At 38.7% G+C, this 24,270-nt stretch overlaps 1 protein-coding gene across 3 annotated transcripts in view; it reads right to left on the reverse strand.

Moving 5' to 3' along the window:
* Nucleotides 1–4,941: 4,941 nt before the first annotated feature.
* The window catches only part of CDH17 (cadherin 17), a 101,815-nt gene continuing 82,486 nt past the window's right edge, over nucleotides 4,942–24,270 (reverse strand). For 2 of the 3 annotated variants that reach the window (XM_063643435.1, XM_055286771.2), the window contains 3 exons: nucleotides 8,652–8,768; nucleotides 8,402–8,515; nucleotides 4,964–6,111 (listed from right to left, as the gene is read on the reverse strand). In XM_063643435.1, coding sequence (XP_063499505.1) covers nucleotides 6,011–6,111; nucleotides 8,402–8,515; nucleotides 8,652–8,768 — 332 coding nt within the window. In that variant the 3' untranslated portion in view covers nucleotides 4,964–6,010. Of the gene's footprint in view, nucleotides 6,112–8,401; nucleotides 8,516–8,651; nucleotides 8,769–24,270 lie in introns of all 3 variants that reach the window. The other variant, XM_055286769.1, reaches the window with a different exon arrangement.

The raw sequence follows: 24,270 nt of genomic DNA on the forward strand, positions 1-24,270 counted from the left end.
ATTCTGTGAAGAAAGTCAATGGTAACTTGATGGCAATAGCATTGAATCTGTAAATTACTTTGGGCAGTATGGCCATTTTCACAATATTGATTCTTCCTATCCATGAGCATGGAATATTTTTCCATTTGTTTGTGTCCTCTTATTTCCTTGAGCAGTGGTTTGTACTTCTCCTTAAAGAGGTCCTTCATGTCCCTTGTAAGTTGTATTCCTAGGTATTTTATTCTTTGTAGCAATTGTGAATGGGACTTCACTCATGTTTTGGCTCTCTGCTTGCCTATAATTGGTGTACAGGAATGCTTGTGATTTTTGCCCACTTATTTTGTATCCTGAGACTTTGCTGAAGTTGCTTATCAGCTTAAGGAGTTTTTGGGCTGAGTCAATGGGTTTTCTCAATACACAATCATGTCATATGTAAACAGAGACAATTCGACTTCCTCTCTTCCTATTTGAATACCCTTTATTTCTTTCTCTTGCCTGATTGCCCTGGCCAGAGAACTTCCAATACTATGTTGAATTGGAGTGGTGAGAGAGGGCAGCCTTGACTTGTGCCAGTTTTCAAAGGGAATGCTTCCAGTTTTTGCCCATTCAGTATAATATTGGCTATGGGTTTATCAACAAATAGCTCTTATTATTTTGAGATGTTTCACCACCCCTAGTTTATTGAGAGTTTTTAGCATGAAGTGATGTTGAATTTTATCGAAGGCCTTTTCTGCATCTATTGAGATAATCATGTGGTTTTTGTCATTGGTTTTGCTTATGTGATGGATTATGTTTATTGATTTATGTACATTGAACCAGACTTGCATTCCACAGATGAAGCCGACTTGATTGTGATGGATAAGCTTTTTGATGTGCTGCTGGATTTGGTTTGCCAGTATTTTATTGAGGATTTTCACATCAAAGTTCATCAGGGATATTGGCCTGAAATTTTTTGTTGTGTCTCTGCCAGGTTTTGGTAGCAGGATGATGCTTGCCTCATAAAATGAGTTAGGGAGGATTCCATCTTTTTCTGTTGTTTGGAATAGTTTCAGAAGGAATGGTACCAGCTCCTCTTTGTACCTCTGGTAGAATTCGGCTGTGAATCAGTCTGATCCTGGGCTTTTTTTGGTTGGTAGGCTATTAATTACTGCCTCAATTTCAGAACTTGTTATTGGTCTATTCAGGGATTCAACTTCTTCCTGGTTTAGTCATGGGAGGGTGTTATGTGTCCAGGAATTTATCCATTTCTTCTAGATATTCTAGTTTATTCGTGTAGAGGTGTTTATAGTATTCTCTGATGGTAGTTTGTATTTCTGTGGGATCAGTGGTGATATCCCCTTTATCATTTTTTATTGTTCAGTTGATTCTTCTCTCTTTTCTTCTTTATTAGTCTGCTAGCGGTCTATCTATTTTGTTAATCTCTTCAAAAAACCAGCTCCTGGATTCACTGATTTTTTGTTGAAGGGTTTTTCATGTCTCTGTCTCCTTCAGTTCTGCTCTGATCTTAGTTATTTCTTGTCTTCTCCTAGCTTTTGAATTTGTTTGCTCTTGCTTCTCTAGTTCTTTTAATCGTGATGTGAGGGTATCAATTTTAGATCTTTCCTGCTTTCTCATGCGGGCATTTAGTGCTATAAATTTCCCTCTACACATTGCTTTAAATGTGTCCCAGAGATTCTGGTACGTTGTGTCTTTGTTCTCATTGGTTTCAAAGAACATCTTTATTTATGCCTTCATTTCGTTATTTACCCAGTAGTCAGTCATTCAGGAGCAGGTTGTTCAGTTTCCATGTAGTTGTGAGGTTTTGAGTGAGTTTCTTAATCCTGAGTTCTAATTTGATTGCACTGTGGTCTCAGAGACAGTTTGTTGTGATTTCTATTCTTTTGCATTTGCTGAGGAGTGTTTTACTTCCAATTTTGTGGTCAATTTTAGAATAAGTGCTATGTGGTGCTGAGAAGAATGTGTATTTTGTTTATTTGGGGTGGGGAGTTCTGTAATTGTGGAGAGTTCTGTAGTTGTCTCTTACGTCTGCTTGTTCCAGAGCTGAGTTCAAGTCTTGAATATCCTTGTTAATTTTCTGTCTTGTTGATCTGTCTTAATATTGATGTGGGGTGAAGTTAAAGTTGATTTGAGGTGGAGAGTTCTGTAGATGTCTATTAGGTCCTCTTGGTCCAGAGCCGAGTTCAAGTCTTGAATATCCTTGTTAATTTTCTGTCTCATTGATCTAATATTGACAGTGAGGTGTTAAAGTCTCCCACTGTCTCTTTGTAGGTCTCTAAGAACTTGTTTTATGAATCTGGTGCTCCTGTATTAGATGTATGTATATTTAGGATAGTTAGCTCTTCCCATTGCATTAATCCCTTTACCATTAGGTAATGCCCTTCTTTGTCTTTTTTTTTTTTTTTTTTTTTTTTTTGTTTGTTTGTTTGTTTGTTTTTATTATACTTTAGGGTTTTAGGGTACATGTGCACAATGTGCAGGTTTGTTACATATGTATCCATGTGCCATGTTGATTTCCTGCACCCATTAATTCGTCATTTAGCATTAGGTGTATCTCCTAATGCTGTCCCTCCCCCCTCCCCCCACCCCACAACAGTCCCCGGAGCGTGATGTTCCCCTTCCTGTGTCCATGAGTTCTCATTGTTCAATTCCCACCTATGAGTGAGAACATGCGGTGTTTGGTTTTTTGTCCTTGCGATAGTTTACTGAGAATGATGTTTTCCAGTTTCATCCATGTCCCTACAAAGGACACGAACTCATCATTTTTTATGGCTGCATAGTATTCCATGGTGTATATGTGCCACATTTTCTTAATCCAGTCTATCGTTGTTGGACATTTGGGTTGGTTCCAACTCTTTGCTATTGTGAATAGTGCCGCAATAAACATACGTGTGCATGTGTCTTTATAGCAGCATGATTTATAGTCCTTTGGGTATATACCCAGTAATGGGATGGCTGGGTCAAATGGTATTTCTACTTCGAGATTTTATCTTTGTTAAAGTCTGTTTTATCAGAGACTAAGATTGCAACCCCTGCTTTATTTTCTTTCCATTTGCTTGGTAAATATTGCTCTATCCCTTTTTTTTTTTTTTTTTTGGAGCCTATTTGTGTCTTTGCATTTGAGATGGGTCTCCTGAATACAGTACACTGATGGGTCTTGACTCTTTATCCTATTTGCCAGGCTGTGTCTTTTAATGGAGCATTTAGCCCATTTACATTTAAGCTTAATATTGTTATGTGTGAATTTGATCCTGTCACCATGATGCTAGCTGGTTATTTTGCACATTAGTTGATGCAGTTTCTTCATAGTGTCATTGGTCTTTATATTTCGGTGCATTTTTGCAGTGGCTGGTGTCAGTTTTTCCTTCCCATATTTAGTGCTTCTTTCAGGAGCTCTTGTAAGGCAAGCCTGGTGGTAACAAAATCCCTACGCATTTGCTTGTCTGTAAAGGATTTTATTTGTCCTTTGCTTATGAAGCTTAGTTTGGCTGGATATGAAATTCTGGATTGAAAATTCTTTAAGAATGTTGAATATTGGCCCCACTTTCTTCTAGGTTGTAGGGTTTCTGCAGAGAGATCCACTGTTAGTCTGATGGGCTTCCCTTTGTAGGTAACCTGACCTTTCTCCCTGGATGCCCTTAACATTTTTTCCTTTGTTTCAACCTTGGAGAGTCTGACGATTAAGTGTCTTGAGATTGCTCTTCTTGAGTAGTATCTTAGTAGTGTTCTCTGTATTTCCTGAATTTGAATGTTGTCTTTCAGATAGGTCTTGCTAGGTTGGGGAAGTTCTGCGTGATAATATCCTGAAGTGTGTTTTCTAACTTGGTTCCATTCTCCCTGTCACTTGCAGGTACACCAATCAATCAGGTTTAGTCTTTTCACATTGTCCCATATATCTTGGAGGCTTTGTTCCTTTTCATTCATTTTTCTGTAATCCTGTCTTCTCACCTTATTTCAGTAAGTTGATCTTCAATCTCTGATACCCTTTCTTCCACTTGATCGATTCGGCTATTGATACTTGTGTATGCTTCATGAAGTTTTCGTGCTGTGTTTTTCAGCTGCATCAGGTCATTTATGTTCTTCTCTAAACTGGTTATTCTAGTTAGCAGTTTCCGTAACCTTTTATTAAGGTTCTTAGCTTCCCTGCATTGGGTTAGAACATGTTCCTTTAGGTCACAGGAGTTTGTTATTACCCACCTTCTGAAGCTGACTTCTGTCAATTTGTCAAACTCATTCTCCACCCAGTTTTGTTCCCTTGCTGAAGAGGAGTTGTGATCATTTGGAGGAGAAGAGGCATTCTGGTTTTGGGAATTTTCAACATTTTTGCACTGGTTTTTCTTCATCTTCATAGATTTATCTACCTTTGGTCTTTGAGGCTGATGACCTTTGGATGGAGTTTTTATGTGGGGGTACTTTTTTTTTATGTTATTGCTTTCTATTTTTTAGTTTTTCTTCTAACAGTCAGGACTGTCTTCTGCAGGTCTGCTGGACTTTGCTGGAGGTCCACTCCAGACCCTGTTTGCCTGGGTACCACCAGCAGAGGCTGCAGAACAGCAGAGATCGCTGCAGCTCCTTTCTCTGGAAGCTTTGTCCCAGAGGGGCACTGGCCTGATGCCAGCTGGAGCTCTCCTGTATGAGGTGTCTGCCAGGCTGAAGGCATGGGGGGGTCAGGGACCTACTTGAGTAGGCAGTCTGTCCCTTAGCAGAGCTCGAGTGCTGTGCTGGGAGAATCCTCCTTGTCGGATTAGCTGCTCTCTTCAGAGCCAGCAAGCAGGAACATTTAAGTCTGCTGAAGCTGTGCCCACAGCCGCCCCTTCCCCCAAGTGCTCTGTCCAGGGAGATGGGAGTTTTATCGATAAGCCCCTGACTGGGGCTGCTGGGGAGGCAGTTTTTATGCACAAAAAATAACAATTGTTATTCTGTCCTTCCCCTGCACAAATAAAAAGAAAACAGAGGCAGAGCGGATCAACAAACAAAACTCACCGCAACCAATGTTTATTCTTGATTTGTCACCACTCTTTTCATGTCTTGTTTTCCTCTACATGTTAAATATATAATAACCAAAACTTTATTAACATACAAATAAAGAAAACATGCGCAGCATGTATGTATGGCAGGTAGTGAGGAAATCTGGCCAGCTGACTGGTTCCTGCACCAAGGTTTGCAGAGTAGGTTGTGTTTGAACACCTTCTGTGGGTCTGTGTCATTTCCAAGTTGAAGAATTTCAGCCAAAGAGCAACATGTCACATTGGTTAAAGACGGTTAATGACACAGAAGCATTTCTGTTAATACTAAGGGAAAAGGCTGTTCTTTTATTTATTTTTCCTGAGTCCTCACTTTTTTCTTCTCTGTCAAATGTTTGAAATTCAGTGAAATACCAAAGGAGTCAAGGATGAAGGGGACACAGGATGGAATCAGAAAAAACATAAATGGAATCCAGGCAGTTCTATGGGAGACAACTGATATATCTCCTTGATAAAGAAAAAATGTACAGAATATTTAATGAGTCTGTCTTGCCCCAAAAGGGAAAAACACAAGTAGCTAAGCCATTTGCAGAGGAAAAATGTCATGGGAAAATGAAAAATATCTCTAATGTCTATAGCACATGAAATATCTAAGGTGGGTGCAGTGGTTCATGCCTGTATTGGGAGACCAAGGCAGGCAGATCACTTGAGGTCAGGAATTCAAGACCAGCCTGGCCAAATGGCAAAACCCCGTCTCTACTAAAACTACAAAAATTAGCTGGGCATGGTGGCAGGTGCCTGTAAGCCCAGCTACTTAGGAGGCTGAGGCAGGAGAATCTCTTGAACCCAGGAGGCAGAGGTTGCAGTGAGCCAGGATCGCACCACTGTACTCCAGCCTGGGCCACAGAGTAAGACTCCATCTCAAAAAAGAAATATTTAGTAAATATTAAAGGACAAGAGGGAATATCTGTTTAAAAAAATTATAATGCACGTTAGATGAAAAGTAATAGGATGAGACGGTTGTTGCTGAAACAGCACTTGCTATTAAATTCAAGCATTCCTTTTCAAATTCAGCTTCTCAGAGGTTTGACTTCAGATGCTTGAGCACTTTCAGCATTATCTTTACCTTTATCCTTCTTTATGCGGATAAACACAACTGCTAAAATTATACCTAAAAGAAAAAACCCAGGGTCAAATTAATGGGATCTTTAAAAATGTACTGTCACATTCAGTTATAAAGTAGTATTGTGGTAGGAAAACAATGACTCAACTTCATTTTTGTATGTGGTTCAACAAAGTTTCACTGTCCTAGTGAATAAGGGACTCTAGTCATTGGCCTTCTTCGAGAAATGAGCTTATCTTATCCTGTTGTATGTATGTATCAAGTCCCAAATCACAGCTGACTTGGTGGCTGTCACTGGATCTCGCCATAAGAATATAGGACCTAATGTCCCACACTATGGAGTGTATAAGCACCTGACAAAGTTCCTGAACTTTATATATACTTAATATTGATTTTATTCTTCCCCTTTCCTAGAGAAAACAATCCGATTAGCATAACCAGAAAGTTGTTCTCTGACCTGCTCACCTCCCTGACGCTGATTTTCATCGTGTCCATACCAACTATCGCATTTCCCTGGGCGCCTTCCTCTTGGATCCTGCCTACGTTGTTGTGGGACCCTGGGTAGACTACTTAACCTTCTTGGTTTCTCCCACCTGATACACCAAAATTACACTGTGCAGCTCAGCACTGATTGTGTACTGTCAGAGTTCACTATGAAGAAGGGAGTTGTTTTAAGGAAATTAACCTGCTTGTAAGTTTACAGGAGGAATCATGGCAGAAAAGACTGGATGTTCAAAAACTTATAATTCCAACCCTATCTTGAAAAGAATAAGGGCATGAAACTGTAAAGTCCTATTACTTCTATTTCTGGATGTTCCCAAAGTCAAGCAGTCTTGAACCTGTGGTAAGATTATGGAATTAAATTGATACGTTAAGAAAATTGCTATCTGATTTGTAAATTCAAAAACCCTTTCAAGGTGGGAGGGCAAATAGAATAAGAAAAGGCACAGAGGCAGAAGGGACCTATGTAAGTGAGTGGGACCTCAAAAAGCTAGCTCAATTATCATGAAAAGTGTGCAGTAGATAGTGGTTCTCAGAGGGGAATGATGATCACCATGCACACATTAGGATGGGCAGTGGCCATGACATGAAGGCCCTCTCATGCCACAGGGAGTCCGGACTGAAGAGTATAAAGAAGTGAGACCCCCTTTAGATGCATGAATCAGAGTCCAGTGTGACACACTGGATCATGGGAGAAAAGATCAGATGCTGAGAGGACAATCAATAATACTTAGAATAATACTAGTCCTTCTTTTAAAAGAAAAAGGATATGAAACCATAAACCCCTTCACTCAGGTACACATGAAATAATGAAGTATCTATTTCTAATGTTTAACTTGTGGTGGGGACAACAGTTGAAAGGACAATTACTATATAGGTTGAGTATCCCTAATCTGAAAATCTCAAATCTGAAAATTTTGGGGTACCAACTTGATGCCACAAGCAGAAAATTCTACACCTGACCTCATGTGACAGGTTGCAGGCAAAACTTTGTTTCATACACAATATTATTTAAAATATTGTATGAAATATCTTCAGACTATGTGCATAAAATGTTTATGAATCATGTGAATTTTGTGTTGAGACTTGGGTCCCATCCTCAAGATATCTCATCATGTATTTGCAAAGGTTCAAAAATCGGGAAAAAATCCAAAATCTGAAACACTTCTGCTCTCAAGCATTTTGGGTAAGGAAACACTTGGAATGGGCACTGAGTTGTTTGCAAAAAAAGAAAAAGATAGCTAGATTCAGGGGACTCTACTGTCTAGCCAAGCCAGGGGCTATGGCAGAGGCTTTGGTCATGACGCAATGGGTTATTCTGGGTAATAAAGAATCAGGGTTCTATGCATAGGGAAATCCTTCACATATGCATAGGGAAATTCTGCACTATACATTTCAGGCATCTCAGCATCGTGACTGGAAGGCTAACTTCTGCCTGTAACAACAATGGCAGGTGAGACCATAAACTCGGGTGTAGGATCTGTGTGTGTCACTGTTTCCCCCATATCAAGCACAGTCCCTGACACATGGCACAGCTACTGCATTTCTTCCCTCTTTATCACAAAAGCTTTGTAACTAGGCATAATATATAACAATTGATGACCGTAAAGCCCCTTATATTTCTAAACTAATAAGGCAATAGAGACAGCGGGTGGTACTAAAGCTGTAACTCCAACCAAGAAAGTCTGATGTAATTTGCTGGTGATCTACCTTCTGGGCTATTGCCTGGGTTGCCATTTGAGCAGCCACCAGACCAGTCCAGGAAGACAGGCCCTGAGATGAGCTCACATTTCTGAGGCCCAGGATAAGACTCTTTGAATTAAGAAATTACACTCACCGATCACCAGAAGCGTGGTCAGCAGTATACCAACTGCCATGCCCACAGTGGGTATCCCAGTCTGGTGACCTGCTGGCCGGAAACAACTTCCTTCCACACAACCGCAGAACATAACTGAAAAGCAGGATAGTATTTGGTAGGATAAATTCTCAAGTGAATAGTTGCAGAATCCCATATCAAAGACAAGAATCTCCTCAAACGGCCCATGGTGACAGGTAGTAGCCTGAGTTGCCTATAGCAGAATATCTACCTGGTAAAGAAACAATGCCTTCCAAGGGTGGCCGGCCCCCATCATTGATGCGGATCAAGACAACATACTCCCTCTCCTCAAAGTCTGTGTGCCTGGTAGACAGTCGGGCATGAGTACCTGCCAGGACAGGAAAAAAAAAAAAAATAAAGTACAACTTCAGAATAAAGCTCATTTTGTATCACATACTAAGGCTGACTGGAACATGGCTGGACATGAGTTAAACTGCCCAAAGTATCATCCACATCATTCCACATATATCTTCCCATAAGGTAAGAAAGGGCTAAAGCATCCTTTAAGTTCTAATTCATGATTTCTCTGTAGAAATTTATACTAAATACAGTCAATTATCATTTGTAGCACTTATGCTCTATAAAGTTGCCCCAAACACTGAATTAATGAATGCTGAACCATTGCTCCTAGAGGAAAGACAGGGTTAGTTTCCTGTGAGCTTCTAGTCATATTTTCCCTAACTGATCAATATATAACCTTGATTTTTTGTGTGTTTCTGTTTAAACATACCTTATTTAACATATATTGTTCATTCTAACATTTAACTCACATCTAACAGCACTAGAACTTCCTGAACAAAGCTTATCAAACACACATATTTAGGTTGGTGGAAAATAACTGCAGTTTTGGACATTACGTTTGTGTCCCAAACCATAATTTTTCTCTGTAAGGCACACATCACAGCCTTCCTGTGCTTAGGAACACTAGATAGCACTTCAGCACTATAGTTCAAAGCCATTTTTTTCTTATCATGGGTCATCTTTTAGCTTTGACTTTGTGTGGTTTTTTTTTTTAATACTTTAAGTTCTAGGGTACATGTGCACAATGTGCAGGTTTGATACATAGGTATACATGTGTCATGTTGATTTGCTGTACTCATCAACTCGTCATTTACATTAGGTATTTCTCCTAATGCTATCCTCCCCCAGCCCCCGACCCCCTGACAGGCTCTGGTGTGTGATGTTCCCTGCCCTGTGACCAGTGTTCTCATTGTTCAATTCCCACCTATGAGTGAGAACATGCAGTGTTTGGTTTTCTGTCCTTGTGATAGTTTGCTGAGAATGATGGTTTCCAGCTTCATCCCTGTCTCTGCAGAGGACATGAACTCATCCTTTTTATGGCTGCATAATATTCCATCGTGTATATGTGCCACATTTTCTTAATCCAGTCTATCATTGATGGACATTTGGGTTGGTTCCAAGTCTTTGCTATTGTGAATAGTGCCACAATAAACATATGTGTGCATGTGTCTTTATAGTAGCATGGTTTATAATCCATTGGGTATATGCCCCGTAATGGAATTGCTGGGTCAAATGGTCTTTCAGGTTCTGTATCCTTGAGGAATCACCACACTGTCTTCCACAATGGTTGAACTAGTTTACAGTCCCACCAACAGTGTAAAAGTGTTCCTATTTCTCCACATCCTCTCCTGCAACTGTTGGTTTCCTGACTTTTTAATGATCACCATTCTAACTGGTGTGAGATGCTATCTCATTGTGGTTTTGATTTGCATTTCTCTGATGACCATCTTGCATTTCTCTGATGACCAGTGATGATCATGTTGATGTGTTTGTTGGCTGCATAAATGTCTTTTGAGAAGTGTCTGTTCATATCCTTTGCCCACTTTTTGATGGGGTTGTTTTTTTCTTGTAAATTTGTTTGAGTTCTTTGTAGATTCTGGATATTAGCCCTTTGTCAGATGGGTAGATTGCAAAAATTTTCTCCCATTCTGTAGGTTGCCTGTTCACCCTGATGGTAGTTTCTTTTGCTGTGCAGAAGCTCTTTAGTTTAATTAGATCCCATTTGTCAAATTTGACTTTTGTTGACATTGCTTTTGGTGTTTTAGTCATGAAGTCCTTGCCCATGCCTATGTTCTGAATGGTATTGCCTAGGTTTTCTTCTAGGGATTTTATGGTTTTAGGTCTAACATTTAAGTCTTTACTTCATCTTGAGTTAATTTTTGTATAAAGTGTAAGGAAGGGATCCAGTTTCAGCTTTCTACATATGCCTAGCCAATTTTCCCAGCACCATTTATTAAATAGGGAATCCTTTCCCCATTGCTTGTTTTTGTCAGGTTTGTGAAAGATCAGATGGTTTTAGATGTGTGGTGTTATTTCTGAGGTCTCTGTTCTGTTCCATTGGTCTATATATCTGTTTTGGTACCAGTACCATGCTGTTTTGGTTACTGTAGCCTTGTAGTATAGTTTGAAGTCAGGTAGTGTGATGCCTCCAGCATAGTTCTTTTTGCTTAGGATGGTCTTGGCAATGTGGGCTCTTTTTTGGTTCCATATGAACTTTACAGTAGTTTTTTCTAATTCTATGAAGAAAGTCATTGGTAGCTTGAAGGGGATGGCATTGAATCTATAAATTACCTTGGGCAGTATGGCCATTTTCACGATACTGATTCTTCCTATCCATGAGCATGGAATGTTCTTCCATTTGTTTGTGTCCTCCTTTATTTCATTGAGCAGTGGTTTGTAGTTTGCCTTGAAGAGGTCCTTCACATCCCCTGTAAGCTGGATTCCTAGGTATTTTATTCTCTTTGTAGCAATTGTGAATGGGACTTCACTCATGTTTTGGCTGTCTTTCTGTTATTGGTGTATAGGAATGCTTTTGATTTTTGCACATTGATTTTGTATCCTGAGACTTTGCTGAAGTTGCTTATCAGCTTAAGGAGATTTTGGGCTGAGACAATGGAGTTTTCTAAATATACAATCATGTCATCTGCAAACAGGGACAATTTGACTTCCTCTTTTCCTAATTGAATACCCTTTATTTCTTTCTCTTGCCTAATTGCCCTGGTCAGAACTTCCAACACTGTGGTGAATAGGAGTGGTGAGAGAGGGCATCCCTGTCTTCTGCCAGTTTTCAAAGAGAATACTTGCAGTTTTTGCCCATTCAGTATGATATTGGCTGTGGGTTTATCATAAATACCTCTTATTTTGAGATATGTTCCATCAATACCTAGTTTATTGAAAGTTTTTAGCCTGAAGGGCTGAATTTGGTCAAAGGCCTTTTCTGCATCTATTGAGATAATCATGTGATTTTTGTCATTAGCTCTGTTTATGTGATGGATTATGTTTATTGATTTGCATATGTTGAACCAGCCTTGCATCCCAGGGATTAAGCCCACTTGATTGTGTTGGATAAGCTTTTTGATGTGCTGCTGGATTCAGTTTGCCAGTATTTTATTGAAGATTTTCACATCGATGTTCATCAAGGATATTGGTCTAAAATTCTCTGTTTTTGTTGTGTCTTTGCCAGGCTTTGGTATCAGGATGATGCTGGCCTCATAAAATGAGTTAGGAAGGATTCCCTCTTTTTCTATTGATTGAAATAGTTTCAGAAGGAATGATACCAGCTCTTCTTGTACCTCTGGTAGAATTCAGCTGTGAATCCATCTGATCCTGGACTATTTTTGTTGGTAGGCTATTAATTATTGCCTCAATTTCAGAGCCTGTTCTTGGTCTATTCAGAGATTCAACTTCTTCCTGGTTCAGTCTTGGGAGGGTGTATGTATCTAGGAATTTATCCATTTCTTTTAGATTTTCTAGTTTATTTGTGTAGAGGTGTTTATAGTATTCTCTGATTGTAGTTTGTATTCCTGTGGGATCAGTGGTGATATCCCCTTTATCAGTTTTTATTGTGTCTATTTGATTCTTCTCTCTTTTCTTCTTTATTAGTCTTGCTAGCGGTCTATAAATTTTGTTGATCTTTTCAAAAAACCAGCTCCTGGATTCATTGTTTTTTTGAAGGACTTTTTGTGTCTCTATCTCCTTCAATTCTCTTCTGATCTTAGTTATTTCTTGCCTTCCGCTAGCTTTTGAATGTGTTTGCTATTTCTTCTCTAGTTCTTTTAATTGTGATGTTAGGGTGTCAATTTTAGATCTTTCCTGCTTTCTCTTGTGGGCATTTAGTGCTATAAATTTCCCTCTACACACTGCTTTAAATGTGTCCCAGAGATTCTGGTACATTGTGTGTTTGTTCTCATTGGTTTCAAAGAACATCTGTATTTCTGCCTTCATTTCGTTATTTATCCAGTAGTCATTCAGGAGCAGGTTGTTCAGTTTCCATGTAGTTGTGCAGTTTTGAGTGAGTTTTTGTCCTGAGTTCTAATTTGATTGCACTGTGGTCTGAGAGACAGTTTGTTAAATTTCTATTCTTTTACATTTGCTGATGAGTGCTTTACTTCCAATTATGTGGTCAATTTTGGAATAAGTGCTATGTGGCACTGAGAAGAATGTATATTCTCTTGATTTGGGGTGGCAAGTTCTGTAGATGTCTATTAGGTATGATTGTTGCAGAGCTGAACTCAAGTCCTGGATATCCTTGTTAACCTTCTGTCTCATTGATCTGTCTAATATTGACAGTGGGGTGTTAAAGTCTCCCATTATTATTGTGTGGGAGTCTAAGTCTTTGTAGGTGTCTAAGGACTTGCTTTATGAATCTGGGTACTCCTGTATTGGGTGCATGTATATTTAGGATAGTTAGGTCTTCTTGTTGAATTGATCCCTTTACCATTATGTAATGGCCTTGTCTCTTTTCATCTTTGTTGATTTAAAATCTCTTTTATCAGAGACTTGGATTGTGACCCCTGCTTTTTTTGCTTTCCATTTGCTTGGTAGGTCTTCCTCCATTCTTTTATTTTGAGCCTGTGTGTTTCTCTGCACGTGAGATGGGTCTCCCAACAGCACACTGATGGGTCTTGACTCTATCCAATTTGCCAGTTTGTGTCTTTTAATTGGGGCATTTAGCCCATTTACATTTAAGGTTAATATTATTATGTATGAATTTGGTCCTGTCATTATGATGTTAGCTGGTTATTTTGCCTGTTAATTGATATAGTTTCTTCCTAGCATCCATGGTCTTTACAATTTGGCATGTTTTTGCAGTGCCTGGTACTCGTTGTTCCTTCCCATGTTTAGTGCTTCCTTCAATAGCTTTTTTTTTTTTCTTTTTTTTGAGACGGAGTCTTGCTCTGTCGCCCAGGCTGGAGTGCAGTGGCGCAATCTTAGCTCACTGCAAGCTCCGCCTCCCGGGTTCACGCAATTCTCCTGCCTCAGCCTCTCTGAGTAGCTAGGACTACAGGCACCTGCCACCACGCCTGGCTAATTTTTTTGTATTTTTAGTAGAGACGGGGTTCACTGTGGTCTCGATCTCCTGACCTTGTGATCCACCCACCTCAGCCTCCCAAAGTGCTGGGATTACAAGCGTGAGCCACCGCGCCCGGCCCCTTCAAGAGCTCTTGTAAGGCAGGCCTGGTGGTGACAAAATCTCTCAGCATTTGCTTGTCTGGAAAGGATTTTATTTCTCACTCATGAAGCTTAGTTTGGCTGGATATGAAATTCTGGGTTGAAAATTATTTTCTTCTTCACAAAGAAAATAATTTTCAACCCAGAATTTCATATCCAGCCAAACTAAGCTTCATGAGTGAGAAATAAAATCCTTTCCAGACAAGCAAACGCAAATCAAAACCACAGTGAGATACCATCTCACACCAGTTAGAATGGCCATCATTAAAAAATCAGGAAACAACAGGTGCTGGAGAGGGTGTGGAGAAATAGGAACACTTTTACACTGTTGGTGGGACTGTAAACTAGTTCAACCATTGTGGAAGTCAGTGTGGCCATTCCTCAGGGATCTAGAACTAGAAATACCATTTGACCCAGCCATCCCATTACTGGGTATATACCCAAAGGACTATAAATCATGCTGCTATAAAGACACATGCACACGTATGTTTATTGCGGCACTATTCACAATAGCAAAGAGTTGGAACCAACCCAAATGTCCAACAACGATAGACTGGATTAAGAAAATGTGGCACATATACACCATGGAATACTATGCAGCCATAAAAAAGGATGAGTTCATATCCTTTGTAGGGACATGGATGAAACTGGAAAACATCATTCTTAGTAAACTATTGGAAGGACAAAAAAACCAAAGACCGCATGTTCTCACTCATAGGTGGGAATTGAACAATGAGAACTCATGGACACAGGAAGGGGAACATCACCCTCCAGGGACTGTTGTGGGGTTGGGGGAGGGGGGAGGGACAGCATTAGGAGATATACCTAATGCTAAATGACGAGTTAATGGGTGCAGGAAATCAGCGTGGCACATGGATACATATGTAACAAACCTGCACATTGTGCACATGTACCCTAAAACCTAAAGTATAATAAAAAAAAAAAATTACAAAAAAAAAAAAAAGAAAATTATTTTCTTTAAGAACGTTGAATATTAGCCCCCACTCTTTTCTGGCTTGTGGAGTTTCTGCCGAGAGATCCACTGTTAGTCTGATGGGCTTCCCTTTGTGGGTAACCCGACCTTTCTCTCTGGCTGCCCTTAACATTTTTTCCTTCATTTCAACCTTGGTGAATCTGACAATTAATTATGTGTCTTGGTGTTGCTCTTCTTGAGGAGTATCTTTGTGGCGTTCTCTGTATTTCCTGAATTGAATGTTGGCCTGCCTTGCTAGACTGGGGGAGTTCTCCTGGATAATATCCTGAGGAGTGTTTTCCAACTTGGTTCCATTGTCCCCGTCACTTTCAGGTACACCAATCAAATGTAGATTTGGTCTTTTCGCATAGTCCCGTATTTCTTGCAGGCTTTGTTTGTTTCTTTTTACTCTTTTTTCTTCTTGTTTTATTTCATTAATTTGATCTTCAATCACTGATACACTTTCTTCCACTTGATTGAATCAGCTACTGAAGCTTGTGCATGCATCACGAAGTTCTCCTGCCATGGTTTTCAGCTCCATCAGGTCATTTAAGGTCTTCTCTACACTATTTATTCTAGTTAGCCATTCATCTAACCTTTTTTCCAGGTCTTTAGCTTCCTTGTGTTGAGTTCGAATGTGCTCCATTAGCTCAGAGAAGTTTGTTATTACCTACCTTCTGAAGCCTGCTTCTGTCAACTCATCAAAGTCATTCTCCATCCAGCTTTGTTCTGTTGCTGGTGAGGAGTTGCAATCCTTTGGAAGAGAAGAGGCATTCTGGTTTTTAGAGTTTTCAGCTTTTCTGCTCTGGTTTCTCCCTATCTTTTTGGTTTTATCTACCTTTGGTCTTTGATGTTGGTGACCTACAGTTGGGGTTTTGGTGCAGATGTCCTTTTTGCTGATGTTGATGCTATTCCTTTCTGTTTGTTAGTTTTCCTTCTAACAGGTCTCTCAGCTGCAGGTCTGTTGGACTTTGTTGGAGGTCCACTCCAGACCCTGTTTGCCTGGGTATCACAAGCAGAGGCTACAGAACAGCAAATACTGCTCCCTGATCCTTCCTCTGGGAGCTTCATCCCAGAGTGGTACCCACCTATATGAAGTATCAGCCGGCCTCTACTGGGAGGTGTCTCCCAGTTAGGCTACATGGGAGTCAGGGACCCACTTGAGGCAGTCTGTCTGTTCTCAGATCTGAAACGCCATGCTGGGAGAACCACTGCTCTCTTCAGAGCTGTCAGACAGGGATGTTTAAGTCTGCAGAAGTTATCTGCTACCTTTTGTTCGGCTATGCCCTGTCCATAGAAATGGAGTCTATAGAGGCAGTAGGCCTTGTTGAGCTGTGGTGGCCTCTGCCCCATTTGAGCTTCCCAGCCACTTTACCTACTGAAGCCTCAGCAGTGGTGGATGTCCCTCTCCTAGCCAGGCTGCCACCTTGCAATTTGATCTCAGACTGCTGTGCTAGCAGTGAGCAAGGCTCTGTGGGCATGGGACCTGCCGAGCCAGGCACGGGAGAGAATCTCCTTGTCTGCTGGTTGCTAAGACCTTGGAAAAAGTGCAGTATTTGGGCGGGAGTGTCCTGTTTTTCCAGGTACAGTCTGTCATGGCTTCCCTTGGCTAGGAAAGGGAAATCCCCCCACCCTTGTGCTTCCTGGGTGAGGCGATGCCCCACCCAGTTCAGAGCCGTTTTAAACAATGAAATCACCAATGAAAAGCACAGAAACGTGAAAAACAAGGCACTACATAAACTGCAAAAAGAAAAAAAAAAAACCTAACAGTATGAGAGCTGGGAATATGTGTGTCCAGTAACTCAGATTTTTCACCACTCTGCCAGTGTCCATGAAAGCAAAAGCGAAAGCTCCTGTAAGTACTGACTTTTGGGTTACAAATTTTATCATGTAGATTACTTTATAAACAGAATCTGCAAATAATGGGAATCAACTGTATATGTCAGAAGATTGGAGAGTACCTGGGACTGAGCATCTGTAGACCTGATTCTGGGTTTCAAATCTGCTGCTTGTTAGCTATATAATTGGGTAAGTCATAACATTTATAGGCCCCAACATCCCTCTGAGTCCAGAAATAAGGGTATGCATGATATTATACCTGGTTTTCAGGATATTTACCACCTTTTTTAAAATAGAAAATTGAGAGTACAAAAACACTAAACTTCCAATTTCTAAAACAAAATTTGATTTTGCTATAATTCACACTTATGCCCTCCCCATTCATATCTGCCAAGACATTTTCCCAAATTTGGGAAGACTTAAATATGCATATTTAAAAACTATTACGGCCCACCTAGATAACATATAGTAACAGGGACCAGATTTACCGTTCCACCAAAAACAACTAAAAGAACAAAAAATTTGTGAAACCATGGTTTTAAAGATTTATATATTAGGCAATGGACAGTGATTTCTAAAAGAAGGAAAGCAAATGAGGTAAATTTTATAATTGCCTCAGCTTACCACCCAAAGCAAATATCCAGGTATCAGTTGCAGGGAGCAGGAGCTCAGACAGAGCCCAGTGATGTCCCTGAGTTGAGGTGATAGAGCACAGGAGTAAGGGGAAGTCAAGGAAACTTGAGTTTACAGAGCAGAGTCCCAGAGAGAGCTGCAAAGAGAATGCGCACTAAAGAGATTTATAGAGGGGTCTCTTAAGGCTTTAGCTGAGTACTGATCAGTGTATGTATATGAAGGAACTACTCAAGGCTGGGGAAAGAACCACCTAAAAAGATTAGAGAACACAGCACTCACAAAGAGCCAGGAATCATTCCTGGTCCCTAGAGCTGAAAATCTCATAATTCACGTGCTACCAGGTAGAATACGTAGAAGGCTTCACCTCACAAGTTTGAAAACATTAGCCCTAGAATAAATGCTGCCCTGGCCCTACCTAAGAAAACTTAAAAGCAACACGTGAAAGCATCAAACTTTTTCCAAATAATCTAACTGTATTTCATAATAAAGTTCATGAATATTTATGGGAATACAAAATATTCAGCATCTAAATGTCTGGCACTTAATAAAAAATTGCCAGACATTCCATAAAAGAGAAAAATATGACCTATGAGAGAAAAAGATCAATTGAAGCCTACCCAGAAATTTTACATATTATATAAATAGTGGGAAAAGACATGAAAACAGTTATAATTATATTCTATATGTTCAAGAAGCTACAAGACTGAGAAGTGTAGATAGATACAGAACATTTTAAAAACCCAAGTTAATTTATAGAAGAAAACTACAAAGTTTGATATAAAAATAGACTAGGTTGGATTAATGGCTATAATATAGCCATTGAATACAGCAGAAAAAAAACAGTAAACTTGAAGATATAGAAATAAAGCTATCCAAAAAGAAACAGAAAAAAAAAATAAGCTTTGAGACAACTTCAAGTGGCCTAATACATGTGTAATTGAATTCCTGAAAGCCAAGAAAGATGATAGTGGAGAGAAAAACATTTTTGATGAGACAATGGCTAATATTTTTTTCATGTTTGATGAAAACTCCAAATCCTCAGATCCAAGATGATCATCAAACTTCAGGAACAAGAAAAATGAATAAAACACCACCAAGGCAATATGAGCATCAAATTACTTAAAAGTAATAAGAGAATATCTTAAAAGCACCCAGAGGAAAAAGAATACAAACATTCAATGGAACAAGGAAGAACCATAGTGGGCAGGGCACCCCTGGTGGCTCACGCCTATAATCCCAGCACTTTGGGAGGCCGGGGCAGGCGGATTACTTAAAGCCGGGAGTTTGAGACCAGTCTGGTCAACATGGAAAAACCCTGTCTCTACTAAAAATACAAAAAGTAGCTGGGCATCATGATGTGCACCTGTAATCCCAGCTACTAGGGATACTGAGGTACGAGAATCGCTTGAACCTGGGAGGCTGAGATTGTGCCACTGCACTCCAGCCTTGGCGACAGAATAAGACTCAGACTGTCTCAAAAAAAAAAAAAAAAAAAAAAAAAGATGGTGAAATACTTTTGAAGTACTGAAAGAAAAAATGTCTAAATAAATTTAAAAGTATTCTAGTCATGTTTTCTGGTTATGATGTAATTAGAAGTTAGAAAGGTATAAGGTATAAGAAATATTCCCAGAATATTTGGAAACTAACACACTTCTAAATAACACATGATCACAAAAGAAATCTAAAGGGAAAACACAATGTATCAAATTTTGTGGGCCTGGCATGGTGGTTCACACCTGTAATCCCAGCATTTTGGGAGGCTGAGATGGGAGGCTCACTTGAACCCAGGAGTTTGAGACAAGCCTGAGCAACATAGCGTGACCCCCATCTCTACAAAAAAATTTAAAAATAAAAAATTAGCCAAGTGTGGTGGCTCATACTTGTAGTCCCAGCTACTTGAGAGGCTGAAGCAGGAGGATCGTCTGAGCCCAGGAATTCAAGGCTGCAGCGAGCCATGATCACACCACTGCACTGCAGCCTGGGTGACTGAGGCCCTGTCTATTAAAAAAAAAAATGCAGCTAATGTGACACCTAAGATAAATTTATAGCACTAAATGCCTGTTTAACAAAAAGATCTCAAATTAATGGCATCAGCTTCCACCTTAATGAAAACAGAACACGAACAAAAACACAATGTAGGAAGAATAAAGGAAATAATAAAGATCTGGCCAGTGAAATATGAAACAAAAACAGAAAAAAATCAATGAAACCAAAAGCTGGTTCTTTGAAAATATCAATAAAACTTCTAGCCAGATTATCAGGAAAAAAGATAATTAGCCAAAATCAGAATGAGGTGATATCACTACATATTCTACAGATATTAATAAAATATGAACTATATCAATAAATTAGATTAATGAAATAGATGAATTATTTGAAAGGTACAAGCTCAACCAAAAAGAAATATGTAAATTGAATTTTTCTATATCTGTAAAATAAAATTGAATTTGTAGTTAAAACTTCTTTAAAAAAAAAAAATACACCAGGCCCAGATAGCTTTACTGGCAAATTCTTTCAAACTTTAAGAAGAAATAATACCAATTTTATGCAAACTTGTCCAGATAATTGAAGATAAAGAGGTGGAATGCTTCCTCATTATACAAGGCAAAATATGTAGAGAGACCAACATCCCTCATGAATATAGATGCAAAAATTAAGTTTTAGCAAATCCAACAATACATAAACATGGTAATATTTCATCACTAAGTAGGCTTTATCCCAGGAATAAGGTGATTTTAGATCACTAAGTAGGCTTTATCCCAGGAATAAGGTGATTTTAGATTCAAAAGTTGATAATAATGCATCAATTAATAGGCCCAAAAAATCAAATCAGCCACATAGTCAATACATGGAGAAAAAGCACTTGAAAAATTTAATATCCATTTCCAATTTAGAAAAAAAAAAACCCTCACAAATTAGGAATAAAAGGCAAAGTCCCAAATCTAATAAAGATTACCTACAAAAAAAAACCTACAGCTAACATCATACTTAATGGTGAAAGGCTAATTGCTTTCTTCCTAAGATCATGAACAAGTCAAGTATTTCCGCTCTTACTACCTCTATTTGACATTTCACTGAAGGTTTCAGCCAGTAATAAACAAAAGGCATACAGACTGAAAAGGAAGAAGTCATTATTCACAGACAACATGATTGTCTATGTAGAAAATCTATGAAATCTAAAGGTCAACAAGCCTGTAGAATACAAATCAGTATACAGAAATCATTATATTCCTATATCTAGAAATATTTAGAAATTGAAATATTTAAAATATCAACAATATGAAATGCTTAGGGAAAATTTTGCAAGAACTATACACTGAAAACTAAAACACATTGCTAAATAAATGGAGACATATACCGTGTTCATGAATTGGAAGACTTACTATATCAATTCTCCTTCAGATTCCCCAATAGATTCAACACAATCTCAACAGGATTTTTTTGGTAGAAAGGAACTGGCTACATTCTAAAATTTATACAGAAATGAAAAAGACATAGAATGAAGGAATTTTGAAAAAGAACAAAGTCGGAAAAATTAATCTACCTGATTTCAAGCCTTATACAGCTACAGCAATCAAGACAATGTGTTATTGGTATAAAAATAGAAACAGATTGATGAAACAGAAAAATTCAGAAGTAGACTCATATATAGGTGGTCACTTGATTTTTGCCAAAGTTAAGATAATCCAATGTAAAAAAGGATGTTTTAAACAAATGGTGTCAGAACAGTTAGATAGCTATGTTAAAAACAATAAACTTTGGTCTTTACCACACCCCCTATGCAAGCATATCTCAGCGATATTATGGGTTTGGTTCCAGACCACTGCAATAAAGCAAATAGCTCCGTGAAGCAAGTCACACAAATTTTTTGTTTTTCTACTGAAATAACAGCTTATCCTATACTCTAGACTGTTAATGGCATTATACCTTAAAAAAAAAAAAAAAACCCTAATGTCCATACCTTAATTTAAAGGTACTTTGTTGCCAAAAAATGCTAATGATTATCTGATCCTTCAATGAGTCATAATCTTTTTGCTTCGAATCATTTCCTGTCTCAATGTTGGTGGTTACTGAAGGCTGGGGTGGCTGTGGCAATTTCCGAAAATAAGACAACCAATGAAGTTTGTTGCATTTATTGACTGACTCTTCCTTTCATGAGAGAGTTCTCTGTAGCATGTGATGCTGGTTGATGGCATTTTACCGACAAGACAACATCTCTCAAAAATTGGAGTAAATCTTCTCAAACACTGCCACTGTTTTATCAACTATGTTTATAGAATACTCTAAATGCTTGCTTGTTATTTCAACAGTGTTCATGGCATCTTCACCAGAAAAGGATTCCATTGTTCAAAAACCAACAAACAAAACACATTGTTCAGATGTAAGAAGCAACTCTCATTCATTCCAGTTTGATCATGAGATTGCAGCAATTCAGTTACATCATCAAGGCTCTACTTCTAATTCTAGCTCTATTATTATTTTCACCACATTTTCAGCGATTCCTCCACTGAAGTCTTGAACCCCTCAAAGTCATCCATGAGGGTTGGAATCAATTTCTTCCAAACTCCTACTAATGTGTATATTTCAACCTCCTCCCATGAATCACAAATGTTCTTGATGACATCTAAACTGGTGAATCTTTTCCAGAAGGTTTTCAATTTACTTTGCCCACATCCATCAGAGGAATTACTATCTAATAGCAGCTATAACGTTATGAAATGTATATCTTAAATAATTTGAAAGTTAGAATTATTCCTTGATCTGGGGCCTGCAGAATGGATGCTGTGTTAGCAGGCATGAAAACAACATTTATTTCCTTGTACATCTCCACCAGAGCTCTTGAGTAACCAGATGCATTGTCAATGAGCAGTAATATGTTGAGAGGAATCTTTTTGGGGGGACAGTAGGTCTCAACTGTGGGCTTACAATATTCAGTAAACTATGCTGTAAACAGATGTGCTGTCATCTGGGCTTTGTTGTTCCATTGACAGAGCACAGACAAAGTAGATTTAGCATAATTCTTAAGGGCCCTAGTATTTTAGGAATGCTAAATTAGGGTTGGCTTTAACTTAAAGTCACCAGCTGCATTAGCCCTAACAAGAGCCAGCCTGTCCTTTGAGGCTTTGAAGCCAGGCATTTACTTCTCTAACTATGGATGTCTAAGACGGCATTGTCTTCCAAAAGAAGGCTGTTTCATCTACATTGAAAAGATTGTTTAGTGTAGCCACTTTCATTAATGATCTCAGATCTTCTGGATTACTTGCTTCCGTGTCAATTTGCTGCATCACTTTGCACTTTGTTATGGAAATAGCTTCTTTCCTTAAACATCATAAATCAACCTCTGCTAGCTTTAAACATCATAAATCAACCTCTGCTAGCTTCAAACTTTTACTCTGCAGTTTCCTCACTTCTGTCAGCCTTTATGGAATTGAGGAGTTAAGGCCTTGCTCTGGGTTAGATTTTGGTTTAAGGGAATATTGTTGCTGTTTTAATCTTCTATCCAGACCACTCAAACTTTCTCCTGTAATGGCAATAAGGCTGTTTTGCTTTTTTATTATTTGTGTTCACTGTAGTTTCACTTTTAATTTCCCTCAATAACTTTTCTTTTGCCTTCACAACTTGGCTAAGCATTTCATGCAAGAGGCCTGGTTTTTGGCCAGTCTTGGCTATCAACATAACTTCCTCACTAAGCCAAATCACGTCTAACTTTTGATTTAAAGTGAGAAATGTGTGACTCTTCCTTTCACCTGAACACTTACATGCCATTGTGAGGTTATCAATTGGCCTAATTTCAATATTGTGTCTCAGGCAATAGGGAGGCCCAAGGAGAGGGAGAGACATGGGGAAATAGCCAGTCTGTGGAGCGTCAGAACATTCATCGACATCGCATTGACAGACTAAGTTTGTTGTCTTATATGAGTGTGGCTCCTGGTGTCCCAAAATAATTACAATAATAACATCAAAGATCACTGATCAGCATAACAGATATAATAATGAAAAAGTTTAAGAATTACCTGAATGTGACAGAGATACAAAGTGAGCACATGCTGTTGGAAAAATTGCACCAAGAGACTTTGTTGCCACAAACCTTCATTTTATAAAAAATGGAACATCCACTGGGCATAATAAAGCAAAGTGCAATAAAATGAGGTATGCCTATACAAAAATTACCTTAAAAAGGCATAGAGCTAAATGCAAAAGTTAAAACTATAAAATTTAGGAAATGAAAAAAACAGAAAACTTTAGGGATCCTAAGTTTGGCAAAAATTTAAGCATCACAACGTACAAATCATGAATAAAACATGAAAAAAGTAACAAAATTTTAAAATTTGCTCTTCAAAATATACTTGCAAAATGAAAAGACAAGCCATGGCCTAGGAGAAAATATTTACAAAAGATACATATCTAACAAAGCACATCATCTAAATATATTAAAAATGCTTGCAAGTCAAAAATAGAATCCAAACAGCCTAATTTTTAAAAAATGAATACAATATCTAACCAGACACTTCACCGATGAAGATGGATGGCAAATTGCATATGAAAAGATGCTCAACACCACTAGTCATTAGAGAAATACAAATAAAACCATTATGAGATAGATACTACTCCACGCCCACTGGAATGGCTAAAATTAAACAGGCCAAGCACAGCAAGTTCTGGGAGAATGCTGAGCAACTGGACCTCTCACACACTGGTGGGAATGTAAAATGTTAAGAACAATTTGGAAAGCAGTTCAACCTTTCCTTAACAATTTAATCATATACCTGCCATATGACCCAGCCATTCCACTCCTCAGTATTTAACCAAGAAAACTGCAAATGTATGTCCCTACAAAATATTTGTTCACAAATCCTCACAGCAGCTTTGTAACAGCAAAAGTTGGACAATCAACAGGTGAACAGGTATAGTC

Source organism: Symphalangus syndactylus, chromosome 7 (genome assembly GCF_028878055.3).
Source record: "Symphalangus syndactylus isolate Jambi chromosome 7, NHGRI_mSymSyn1-v2.1_pri, whole genome shotgun sequence".
Classification (NCBI taxonomy): domain Eukaryota; kingdom Metazoa; phylum Chordata; class Mammalia; order Primates; family Hylobatidae; genus Symphalangus; species Symphalangus syndactylus.